Source organism: Callorhinchus milii, unplaced genomic scaffold (assembly GCF_018977255.1).
Source record: "Callorhinchus milii isolate IMCB2004 unplaced genomic scaffold, IMCB_Cmil_1.0 Scaffold17, whole genome shotgun sequence".
NCBI classification, from domain to species: domain Eukaryota; kingdom Metazoa; phylum Chordata; class Chondrichthyes; order Chimaeriformes; family Callorhinchidae; genus Callorhinchus; species Callorhinchus milii.
Window position 1 is genome coordinate 2,060,148 of NW_024704758.1, and position 13,054 is coordinate 2,073,201.

At 38.0% G+C, this 13,054-nt stretch overlaps 1 protein-coding gene across 1 annotated transcript in view; it reads right to left on the minus strand.

Moving 5' to 3' along the window:
- Nucleotides 1-244: 244 nt before the first annotated feature.
- The window catches only part of ptdss2 (phosphatidylserine synthase 2), a 28,305-nt gene continuing 15,495 nt past the window's right edge, over nucleotides 245-13,054 (minus strand). The window contains exons 11-13 of the mRNA XM_042341555.1: nucleotides 12,093-12,238; nucleotides 10,951-11,136; nucleotides 245-3,984 (exon numbers count right to left, since the gene is read on the minus strand). Coding sequence (XP_042197489.1) covers nucleotides 3,843-3,984; nucleotides 10,951-11,136; nucleotides 12,093-12,238 — 474 coding nt within the window. The 3' untranslated portion in view covers nucleotides 245-3,842. The remainder of the gene's footprint in view (nucleotides 3,985-10,950; nucleotides 11,137-12,092; nucleotides 12,239-13,054) is intronic.

The window sequence follows — 13,054 nt, forward strand, 5'->3', positions numbered from 1 at the left end:
GAGCACAACAGTGTCCCACAAACAGTTAGGTATTGAGTGACCAAATTATTATTATTGAAAAAAACATTTTTTTTGAAGGGATCATTACCCCCAGTTCCTACTTACTGCTAAATGAGTAGAGACGTTGGTTTAAGCAAACTTTCCTAATGTTTTGCACTGCCCGGAAATCGATTCCAGGTCCTCTCACTTGCGAGGCAATGCGCAACAGGACTCCACAGGGATAAAGCAGAGGCAAGACCATTAATCTCATACTTTCCAGTTTATTTAGAACATATTGCAACAATGAGTTCTCCAGACGCACAACTGTTTGAGATGAGCATCACTATGTAAAACGTTTCATAAAACTATTAATGTTCTGAGATTACATAGTAGCGATAAGAATCTGACACGTAGGCATTTATTAACATACACAATGAGAATAAAAAGCGCCAGGATCCCTTTCACAACTCTCAAGTCAAATAAAACACTATTAAGTAGTTTAGCTTATTCTTGTGGTAGAAATCAAATAAGACACACTGCTGCATTACACATTGTGTGTGTGTGTAACAAACAGTATTGCAGTGTAGTCTAAGGGTAACAGAAAGGGATACTGGCTACATTTAGGCACTTTGTCCAGCCTCACCCTGACATGATTGAATCTCTAGTAACACGCACCTTGTGCAGTTTTGCTTCATTCATTAATACGGCTCAGACAGAGAAGGTTGTTAACCTTTTGAGGACAACAGCAGCACTATTGCGCCGAGGTACAGAACAGAGTATACATTCTGCCACCACTGGTGGGCAGGAGTCACCCAGTGGGTCAAAAGGAACACACAGCACTGTGCCTCGCGCTTAAACCCACTCAGCGTCCATAATTCCAAAAGAAATCACACTGGAGCGAGCATTTGTAGTTACCTACCGACAGTGAACAGTCATTTTAGGAAATCAACCTTTTACTGCGCGACAATACAGGTCAGTCACACTGCTAANTTTTTTACTTAAATCGACCTAGCAAAGTTCCAAAAGTTTCTACGATATTGTAAAATGGTCCCTACTTTTCAGTTGCTAAATTAGGTTTTAAATATTACAAAAAAGAAGCAAATTTCAAAAGTAACAGAAGTTAAGTCTTCAAATGATTAAAATCCTGTCCATTTCGCACTGTGTTTTATTATACAGATGTCCAAGCACTGTGTGGAATATCTCATTGAATGATCCAAAATGTCTCCACCAACTTCCCCACTCTAAAAGTCATATCTACGTAAATCCCACCCTCAAGAAACCCACAGGGCTCCTAGAGAGGCTGTTGCGATATTTCAAATGTTAAAAATATTTGCAGTTTACTTAGATTTGAAAAGGAAATTCTATACATTATTCAAGATCAGTTCTAATAGCGTACACGGTTATCCTAGTGTCGTGTAGAAAATCACTTTCAAGACAGCTCCACCAATAGAAAATATTCAGTGTTCAAAGGGTTAATGTAAACAAAGCTGGCTTAAATTAAAACCTTGAGAGTCCCTGCAGTGTGTGAACTGCAAACACATTAATTTAACACGAGCAGAAGCTTTGAGAAAACACTGATTTCCTAAGAATTGGAACAGATGTGAGAAGCATTTCAAAGACTTTCTGCTAGAAAACATTCCAAAATTTCAGGCTAGGATTACCTTACAGCTGAGTAGCATGGAGCGGGGAGTGGGAAGAAAAATTGAGGAAATGTATGTTGCCCGTGCAACCTTCCTAAAATTAACAGGAATGTGTATAAAGGTACTTTCAGGACAGAATTTTATAGAAAGGGCGGGGGGCAGGAAGGAGCAAACATCACCACAGATACAATGTTCCTGTACCACAGGATAGGGTGTATTGCACATCAGAGGCAAGCTTAAATGTACAGTGGAGCAGGACATACATTAGTTGAGGAAAAGGTGGTAGGATGAAGTGTACACATCACCATGGGCAGGTTTACTGTACTGTAGATTGAATTTTATGCTACATAAAGGAAACAAATACAGTGAGACTTCTACATTAAGCCTGTCCTTACTTTCTTAAGAGCATACTTAATGTAGAAGAGGGGAATACACTTATATGATGGGAAAGGTAGTAGACTTGGGTGCATGCTTCCTGAGGGCAGGCGTATCATACAGTAAAGAGTTATGTGCTAACTCTGGGGCAGATATACATTTACAGAAGTGCGAGGTGTTACTTCAAGGAAAATGTACATTTACAACAGTGTGAGGTGTATCTGCTTCAAGGTTAAGCTTACTGTACAGCAGGAAAATATGTACTATAGCTTATAGTCAGATCAAGTCACTTCAAATGCATTTAGATGCATTCAGATGCATTTAAAAGAATAATGGCTCCTAATGCAACTTGATGGGGTTTAACCAGAGCATCTTGTTTTATACCAAAACGGCACCAATTAATTCCATTCATTCTCTGAAGCGATTAACATGATATTTAACAAACTTATAACGCTCTCTGTGTTTGATCTAGGTAGGAACCAAATGGACCCCCAATCTCCTTAAAGTCAAACAAAACCACAGCAGCATGTAAAAAATAATAGGTGGGACATGGTCATGGAACGTTGCTCCAAAGAGAATATGTCCCATCGTTACATTTCCTTCTGAATCGATCAAGGCATTCTAGCTTACACCAAATAGGCTAGTTATCTCTGGAGAAAACCTCTATTTTACTTTTTATATTTAAGACAAAAGTTCATACAGTATTAGTCAATTTTGTTACCATTGATATCTCTTAATATTTTGCACTTTTTTTTGCTTTGTTTGAACACCTTACTGATCCTACCTTGTACCCAGTATTCACAGACAATTTACTAGCTTAAAAAACAGTCACAATTTAGCAAATAAGAAAATAATTCAAGTTTACAAAGCTACCCAAGTGCAAAAACACCACCAATTCCAATACTTGGATAGAAAATGACAGTTGTATGGCTTTTATGAGTTTAAAGCCAAAACCATTATTGCTGCAGGATCTTAAACACCATAACTTCATGAAAGCAAAACCAGGACATTTTCTCTCTTTTTATATATATATATATTATATATATATAAAAAAATCCTCAGCCACTCAAGTTCTCAATGCATTAAGAATTATATGGAAGAACCTTTCTTACAAACACTGGCCAGCAGCGTTAAGATTTAACCCCCATATCTACCTGTTCCTATTGGACACCTAATGTTCTGCAATTGGATAATTGGAGCAATTTTTTAAATCCAATAAAAAATAAAGATTGGTTTCATAGTGCTATTCCACCACTAGGTGTCACCAGCAACAATTTAGAATTTCACCACACTTACAAAAATGTGCTAAAGTATTTAGGGCCAATATCCTGCAGCGCCAACCTTTATCTCTCACTTTGGGTTTTTAAATATTGAGCATGGGATGCCAAATGCCTCCTGGTTTCAAAGTTCCAGAGATATCTAACAGAGCTGACCGCTTTAAAATTTGCTTCAGGGAACAGGCTATGTAAGTCATTGTATGATACAGTACCACACTTCAGTGTTCTTCAACAAGTGATTCAGAACTTAGTATGAACTAGCCAAGTCTGCGTCACCATAGGTTGGCGTGTAGTGCAACCAGAGTAGGAGACATTGATCCAAATGGGATAAAAATGCGGAAGAAATGTTTAGTTTCATTACATTAGGATTATTTTGTTAGTGTTGCAAAAAGTTAATATTCAAATTAAAGACCCGGTGACTGTAACTACAATTCTATTTAGCATATATGTCCATGCCTAAAATTGTACCAATGACAGCCAACAGAGAAACTGGATTCTGGTGATGCTGGGATCACCAGATGTAACAATGGGCTTGTTGGTGCCACAGGAAACCGTCTCTTCTCTTCATCATTCAAGATTTTCTTTGTCGGACATCATTCCCATTTAGTTTGGCTTTTACAAAGGGGTTTGCACTGTAGTTGTCCAGTTTGTCCTTTTCCGTTTTGTTCTCGTGTTTTTGCCGCTTCGTTTCCTTGCACCGCAATGTGATGTTCCTATCAGATAAAAGAAGAGTTTGTTTGCCACATTGGGAATTCATATCATTCAACATTACTCATATCACACAGCCTTTAACCCTTTCTAATCCAGAAGCTTTTCCAGAATAAATCTTGAGGATATTATCCTATTTAAAATGGATTACTTCAAGAGATTCTAATAGTTTACGGCAGTCAAAAAATTACAACAATTTTAGATTTTTCTAGTGAAAATGTCAGTATTTGTGACATACCCTAAATGCTAGCATATCTGTCACACTGGAATAGTTATACAAGTTCTGATTCTTTAGTTTCCCTCAAATTATAATTATTAATTATAATTATTTATAATATAATAATTATAATTTTTCCCTCAAATCATTAATAATTATGTAGGTCAAGTTCAAAATATAGTATGTGCCTTGGTTTATGTTTGGGAAACTTTATTGTCATATAGCTCTGGGATGCATCAAGTCACCCATTTTGATGGATCTTGTTGGAAGTGGTTGAGGCTACACATGCTGTATTAGATCTTGATCCTGAAGTGGTAGTAGTAACAAATACCAGCATAAACTCAGCAAAAAAAACCTCACGGTATCAATAATATCACAAACACAAACAAAAAAAAAGATTTGTGCCAGAGAAACCTGGATAGCACCATTACCAAAGCAATTTGCCTGCTAACCAGAAGAGATGTTTATTAACGCAAATGACAACGGTTGGCCAATAATTAACCCTTAGAGGTTTGTCAAGCTGCTGGAATTTTTGCAGTGCTACAGTAAAATGTCATCTCAATAACAGTAAGGCCTACAACGCTTCCCACTTCCCACCACCCTGTTAAAGACACTGGAGGAAGAGGAGGAGGAGGTTAGAGGTGATGCGCATAGTTCACTTAACCATCCCATCCTCTTGTGTAGGGAACCATCTGATGAAGGTTAATACCAACAAGAGTACTACTAACGACCTTTTTACCTGAGAAATTATTTTCTCTTAACATCCCTCTTCCCATCCCTATCCCCACCTGCAATACTGACAGTATTAGCTTAAAACTGACTCCAAACATTAGTTTAATCACTGCAAAATCATCTATCCGCATAATGCCAGTCACTGCAACAGAAAGTTACTGCTATTTGGAAAGAGTTGAACGTGCAGAATATCCCAGATGCAATAAAGAACAAGGACACATCAAATTGCAGCTCGGATAGAATTTGACCTCCGCCTTCAGTGAGATTTGATAACAACGAAGGCTCCAATTCATATTTCATTATGCAATACCAAAAAACAGGTCACTTTGTTCAGGGCTGGGAGTTCAAATTACAAGTCAAATACCACGCATTTTACAATACAGTAGTTTCTTTTCACAACTGTTTCTCTTTAGACTTGGCATTTGGACACTTCTAACAGAATGAAAACAAAAAGCAGGTACAGAATTTAGGCAATGCTTTTCATTTCACCACAATACAAATAAAATCACAATTGTACATATTGAAATTCAGATTGTACCTGACAAAAGGTATCTTGATTTCCCACTGGTGAGACAAGACCCACATCACAAGCAAATGGATTGTTTTAAATTGAGGAAGAGAAGCTCCTTGGATAGAAGACTGAGTTGTCCCATGGGATTACAATATTTGCACTAACGGTCCACATCACAGCAGCATAAGGCCATATCGCTCAACCCAAATTACAGGTCACAATACAAAGCACTTCAGAACAATGTTTAACAGGTGTGACAAAGGCACATGCTACATGGACATGAAGGGATCTGAAGTTGCAAGAAACAACAAACATGCACGAAAATGATATGAGCAGCCTCTTGTGTTGATTTTTTCTATTCACCTGTTAAGACTTTGGCTATCCTTCTCTTGAACTACCCGATCCCCCCAATCCCCTCCATGGAGATAAATTCCAATGAGATGGAAATCTCATAGAATTCCTGAATTATTTTAAAATACTACTTGGAAGATTTTAAGTCAAGTGCTCCAAGAAGTGTGTGCCCAATGAAAAAGGCAGTAAAACTGAAGCTCAGTGCAAGCAAACCCTTTGATCTCTTGGGAAAGTGGGGAGTGAGCAAACAGCTCCAGCATATACACACGGATCTAGAGTAATATAAGACAATAGGCTTACATACCCTGGTTTAGGAGGTGCAAATTGTAAAAACTCAAATTGGCTGAAAAAATTAATGACTTACATGATCAGGTATAGACATCAGACAGCCAAAAAGGGTATGATACTGTCCAGACTTGTACAATCCCAGGGGAATGTGAATGGTACAGCTTCCTGAATTTAATACAGGACCATTTCTTGGGTTGCTGACTAGTACAACATAATTTACACACAACGCTACCAATAACCAGTATAGTGATAGAGGTTGACACCACTCTCGGGTCCTGATCCCTGACTGTTCAGTGCCTTGCGCGTCCTCCCGACATGAAAGGCACTTTACAAATATAATTTTGCTGTTGTATACCCAAATACTGCCAAATGTGAGTCACATGGGGAAGATATTGTACAGTCATCAGTCTAAAACCCCCCACACACAAACTGCAATTCACCGCCACACATTCTAGGATAGGAGATGGTTGTGAAAGGCTTGCAATCTGCAGATATGCGTGAATAATCCTCTTTTGAGGTGTGAGATGTTCATTACCTCAATTCTGGAGTATCACATACAATCAGACAAGACAAAGCAATTTTACATCATATATTCTATGAGCTGACACACTGAGCATCAAGTCTGTAAAACTCAACTGATTCTCTGAACTTGTAATAAGTTTCTGAGTTTTGGAATCTGCCTCCATAAACTGCAGAATACTGATGGGGAAAGGAATCTGGAAGCAACATTTAACAACTGGTCAGGAATTATAAAAATTGATTATAATACATATTTAAAAACAGAGTATTAGCAGCAAAGACTGAACATGGCATTCATGGAAGAGAAAGGAAACAACACTCCAATGATCCCATTCCCTATATTCACAAACATGCACCACACAAAACAGGAGTGAGATGATTAAAGTTGTACAACTTTCTGTGCAAGTTTAAGACCTTTTCGTGGAAGTGAGAAAATGAGGGGAGTGTGAGAGAAAAAGAAGTTGAAATAAAAAAGATAGCACTACCTACCTCACTGAACGTGCACATTCCCACTGAAAACAGGGGGGAAAAGGAACAAATCAAATAAAGGTTGGGTTGCTGACTCTGATACATCATTTGCACATGAAGCTGCAAATAACCAGTATAGTGGTAGAGGTCGACACTTTCAGAAGTAAGCTTTCCATGCATTTTCAAATTATACTGTAAGATGGTGCTCAGTTTACATTATCCAGTGCAGTTGGGCCATTGGTTTATATGATAATGTCTTATACAATTTTATTGTGGAGTCCTGTAGTGGTTAAAGTACTCGCCTCGCAAGCGAGAGACCTGGGTTTGATTCCCAGCAAGGTGAAACCATGGGCAAGTTTCCTTACTCCACATGCCTGATAATAATCCCTCAAGAAAAGAAAACACAATAATAAATTGGTCACTTCAATCCACGACTGTTTTATGGGACACTTGCTGTGCGCAATTGGTTGCCATGTTTCACCCACCAATATACAGTGAATTCACTTTACAGTATGTACTGTGAAGCGCTCTGAGATGTCTGGAAGTCATGATAAGGTGCTCTATCAAATGCAAGGATTATTATTATTATGTGTTCTTGGTGATGTTTTTCCCTTTCATACTTCACACAGGAGAAATCTGTCTTGAACAGGCTACACACACTTGAAAAAAACAACTACATTATACATCAGATTTCAAGCTAAAGCTGAAGAATATCAGACGCGGGCGGATGGCATTCCTATCACAGGTTCAAGGTGGATTACATTCCTATCACAAGTTCAAGGTGGATTACATTCCTATCACAGCGCAGGTTCAACAAATACCATTTGGCAACAAATAATATATACAAATGAACTGTGCTTTAATCCAGTCAAAAAAAACAATCGAGTTTCTTAACCGGCAGTAGCCATATAGTGTACATAAAAGGCACATTCTGTATTTCCTATTTTTACTCTTTTATCCTTCCTCCCCACCCACCCCGATCTCATTGTTTACCCAAACAACAGGCAGATAATCTTCATTTTACTCCATTTTCATCAATGTTTTACTGTAAACAGCAATTTATGGACATGCAGAGCAGCCAAGGGTAACCTGCCTGTTGATTTACCTTACCCGATCTCTGTTACAAATCGCCTCTTTGCTACTTATGTGCCTCCTAAAGAGACAATACAGCCACTCCACCTTAAGTCTTAATGGAGTGTAGCAATGGACATAAATCAAAATGAGGCATTTTTTTATTAAAGATTATATTTTACTTACTGGTCTGCAATATAGGTTCATTATAATATTATCCTTATATAGCGCCTTATCACTTCTTCTCATAATGTCTCAAAGCGCTTCACAGAATATACTGTAAAGTGAATTGACTGTATATTTTGTAGGCAGCCTATACCAGACAGCAAACAGTTGTGGATTAAGTGACCAAATTATTATTTAGTCTATAGTTAGCAACCTAACTAAACATATCACATAGAATATTAATTCAAAAGACTGGGTCAATTTCTAAATATACTGTAAATCTACTGAAATGTCTAGATGGTTATATTTTGCTCACTGCATCACACGATAACAAGCAGATGGCATGACCAGATTACTATACACACACCAAGTTACAAGCACACTTCAACATATGTGCATTTACCAATTTCTTTAAAAGTATATACTATTCAAGAAACTAAGCTGCCAAACCCTATGATCTCAGAAAAGACGCATGTTTCGCCCACAAAATATACTGTCAACAATGTAATTCAAACATCAAACAGAAAGAGACACTCTGCAAAGTTGTTCCTTCTCAACTTGAAATTGAGCTAAACAGGATTTCATTGTGTAAGCTGGTGATACTGGAACATTGTAATAAGAGTTGGAACAGCCTGACTCTTCGTTAAGGAGTTCCGTCCTTCACAAGTAAATTTACTTGAAATATCTTTCTCTGAAGACTTTGCTTTTTAAAAAATAATTCTCGCATAATTTTATCAGTCATGTCTTGTCATTTATATTAGGAGCAGAGTCCAAACATAACCCTCATTTTCAGGTTATCCGCAACAAGTTACACATCAATCAGGAAACATTTTAACATGCATTATTCTTGTGCACAAAACCATTCTAACCTGGAGACTATTCCTGTTCCTACAACTTTCTCCCATCATGACGTATTCAGCTTTTATAGTTGCTTTCTCACACTGCTTCTCTTGTTGCTCTGACATGCACCGAGTCCTCTTAGCCACTCCTGAACTGACCTTCCAAGTTTTCTTGCATGCCCCCGGCTTCCCTTGTATCTGAGATCTACTTGTTCTGCTCTGAATGGCACTGGTCAACCAACTGGATAATTTCAGAATGTTATGGGAGGAAGACATTCACCGTTTCGAAGTTGAAGCACCATTATTTAATTATGTCTTATTGTTTTGGTCAAGAACTCCTCAAAGTCAATAACTAATTCAAACACATTTCCACAATATACCAAATATCTCCTCTGCAGTGCTGATGTCCAGAAAGTTCTCAACTTGGCAAGAATTTTGCAAGTATCTTAAAGCATTTCTTAATAAAAACAATGGCCTTGGGAGCATATCATCTCCCCAAACTACCAGAAGTCACGTTTTTCAAAAAATCTCAAATTCTCATAATTACAAAGCTAATAATCTTTGCATTTGTTGATTGTCCAAATACATCTTAGGAAATGAACATCCCAAATGGACTGGTGCTAGACTTTAACATTTGAAAGCGTATTACTTTTGCTGAGTTAGATGTATTGGATTCCCCTTTGGTATCTGAATGGCATTTACCTTCATCCAGTCCAGCAGCATTCCCAACCTATCTCCACACTCATATGAAACTCTATGACTAAGCACTTTCAATTTTTATTTGGTCAAAACCAGCTTCTGTAAGGTATATGGTGGTCAAACTTAGAACATGGGCCAATCTGAGCTCTTTGGCTTTCCACTCTTGAACCTCCATGCATTCATGCCCTTCTCCTAAAAGGGGATACAGACTCAAGCTTAAGAGTGAAGGTGAACGTCCAGATTACTCCCTGGCTTTAGGATGGAGAATTCTTGACATACCTGTGAGGCACACAAGCAATACCTGTAGGTCAGGATTACTTACCAAAGCATGCAAGCCATCTGTCAGGACAATACACAAACACCTAGAAATATTTTTCATGTTGTAACACTTTTGTACACATACCACCGAAAACAACAATTTACTCTTTCAGAACTGCGCAATGTATTCTGTAATTAGTGGCTTTGGGTGTCTCTTCCCTCAGTATGAAAGAGGAAATGTTGTTACAGTTCCATAACATTTGATTTGAGGCATATCATAAAGAAGCTTCTATAGAGTACTTCTGAGCAAATAAAAAGCAGCATTCAACATCCATGGATGCACACACTGCACTTTAGATAGAGAAACTGGCAGACTTTCAGAACATACAATCAAAATTTACACAAACACAGATTGTAAGTCAGGGGCGCTCTGCTTCAAAAAGATGCACTTCAGCCACAGAAGAGCCCCATGTGCCCCTGGAGACATCAGTTGGCTGCATAAGTTTGGAACATTCCTTTCAAAACCAATTTTGAAAGGAAAAGCAGTTCTGGTTATTAGAGTGTGATGGAATCCCATCTCCATGAGATATGAAAGACATTAATAGAAATTACACTGCATATTGTATGACAGACTTAAAAAACTCATCAGCAATCCACGTATGAGATAGTCATCTTTCAAGCACGTGGAAGTGTGCCTCAAGCTCAAGGCCATTGTGGGTACATAAGGGATAGCAAATCCTTACTGCCTGTGTCTCAATAGTTTTAGATGTGAAATTATGTAAACTTTAGAAGGCAGTGAAAACAGCCATCGGTCAAACAGAATAGAACCATACATATTCACAAATGTACTTACCGTATGAAGAAACGCCATATCGTCCAAGTCAGGATTAGCATGAATCCTAGGATCCAGCACTGCGTGACGTAAAAAGGCAACGGTAATGTAAGCGTATGTGGGTCATATTTCACCACGATTAGAAATTCTGTCACTGTGATGGCAGCCACCAACCAGGCTTGTTGGCCCAGCTTTTTATGGAATTTCCTGCACAGAGATGACAAAAATACCAGGGTAACAACTCAATTCAAAACTATTAGCAGCTAGTTTACCAAAAGCGGAAATAGCAAGATATCTTGCTACACATTGGCTTCAACTTAATTAAATGGCAGTTTACCTCATCTTTATATTAACCTGTCCCATGAAGCTTTGGATAGCTTGACTTATATTTGAAATACAAACTATAGTACATAAAACTGCTCTAGATTTGACAACCTATTAGATCTACTGTTAAACGACTTATGAAAGCTATATTTTAGAAAGAAAGTGTTTGATTACAGTTCTTATTATCTGCTATTTAATACCATCGGCAGTCGGGCCTTCAGCCTCTCTGCTCCCACCCTTTGGAACTCCATCCCACATTTCCTTCACCTCACTCCCTCACCTCCTTCAAGGCATGTCTCAAGACTCCTCTTTGACCGTGCCTTCGGTCACCCTCCCTGCCCTCCGCCCTTCCTGATCCCAACCCCCTACTTGAGTCCAAATCCCTGACTGTCCAGTGCCTTGGGATGTCCTCTCGACGTGAAAGGTGCTGTACAAATATAATTTTGTATTACATTTTAATACTCTTCACATTAAAACACAATGGAGTTAGATAAACTTTACCTCATGTGACAAATAGCGTGATGTAACAGCATTAACCAGTATGCTAAAGTAAATCTATTAAAATGCTATATATTAAGCAGAATAAGAGGGAAGAAATAGGAAAGGTTTATTACATGGACTGGCAAACCCTTATATTTTTCTTAACTATTCATACATGAAAAAATTGAAGCATTTAAACAAATATTTTCCACGTTTCAGAGTTACAGCAACTTCAAAATCTACACTGATGGCACGAAATAAGCAATGAATACTCAGGATGAAAGAGAATTCAGATTACTGCAGACGTTTAGAGAACAGGTGTCCTTTGATCAGTCTTTCTTGCTGAAGCTTTTACTTACAGATCATCCATAAAGTCGTAAATCTCTCTCATTGCTATGCCTCCCACGTGTACAAAGAAAACGAGGCGCAGTAAGACCAAGTAGTGCTCAGGTGGCATCCAGAGCACAAACTTCAAGTAAAAGGTATTCAGTTCTGCAAGTAAGAACTGCAAAAAAACAAATATCACTTCTGAATAAAACCAGACTCAACAATTACATTTGTAAATGATAATAATCCTTGCATTTGATATAGCCCCTCATCACGTCTTTGAGACTTCTCAAAGCGCTTCACAGAATATACTGGAAAGTGAATTGACTGTATTTTGTGAGTGAAACTATAAAAATTGGCGGCAGCCAATTGCACACAGAAGTGTCCCACAAACAGTTGTGGATTGAGTGACCAAATTATAATTATCTAAAATTTTAATCTATTGTTTTGAAGGGATTATTATCCCAGGAAAAGCAATCCACCAATCGACTAACAACCGGGTTCCTACTTACTGCTAGGTAAATAAAGTCACTATTGATAGAAGTACAATGAAATTTAAAATAAAAATCTTTACTACTGCACAAAATGCAACTTTAATTTTACATTCATCACTATATAAGTGAGCATTCATCACTATAACAAGTACAATATTTTACTGATTGTGAACAAAATGTAACCTGTTGTTTAGCATTACTACTAAAGCCAATTTGAATGTTGTTTTAGACACTCAACCTGAAATTGATCCTAAAAGAAAGATCTCAAAATTAGGTCCCCCGACCACACAGAGATGAGAAACCCCGGCTCAAACATCATCACTATTTAGTATACCACAAAATGGGAGATCTTGGGAACGGTGTGAGTGGGGGGGAAAGAGATCCATTACCAGCTACACATTCTAACCAAACATCGAGAAACATTAATAATATTCACAGAAGAAACCTGACAAGCGTCCCTTTTGTTTGGAGGAAAGTGTGTTAGGGGAATTTATCGAGAC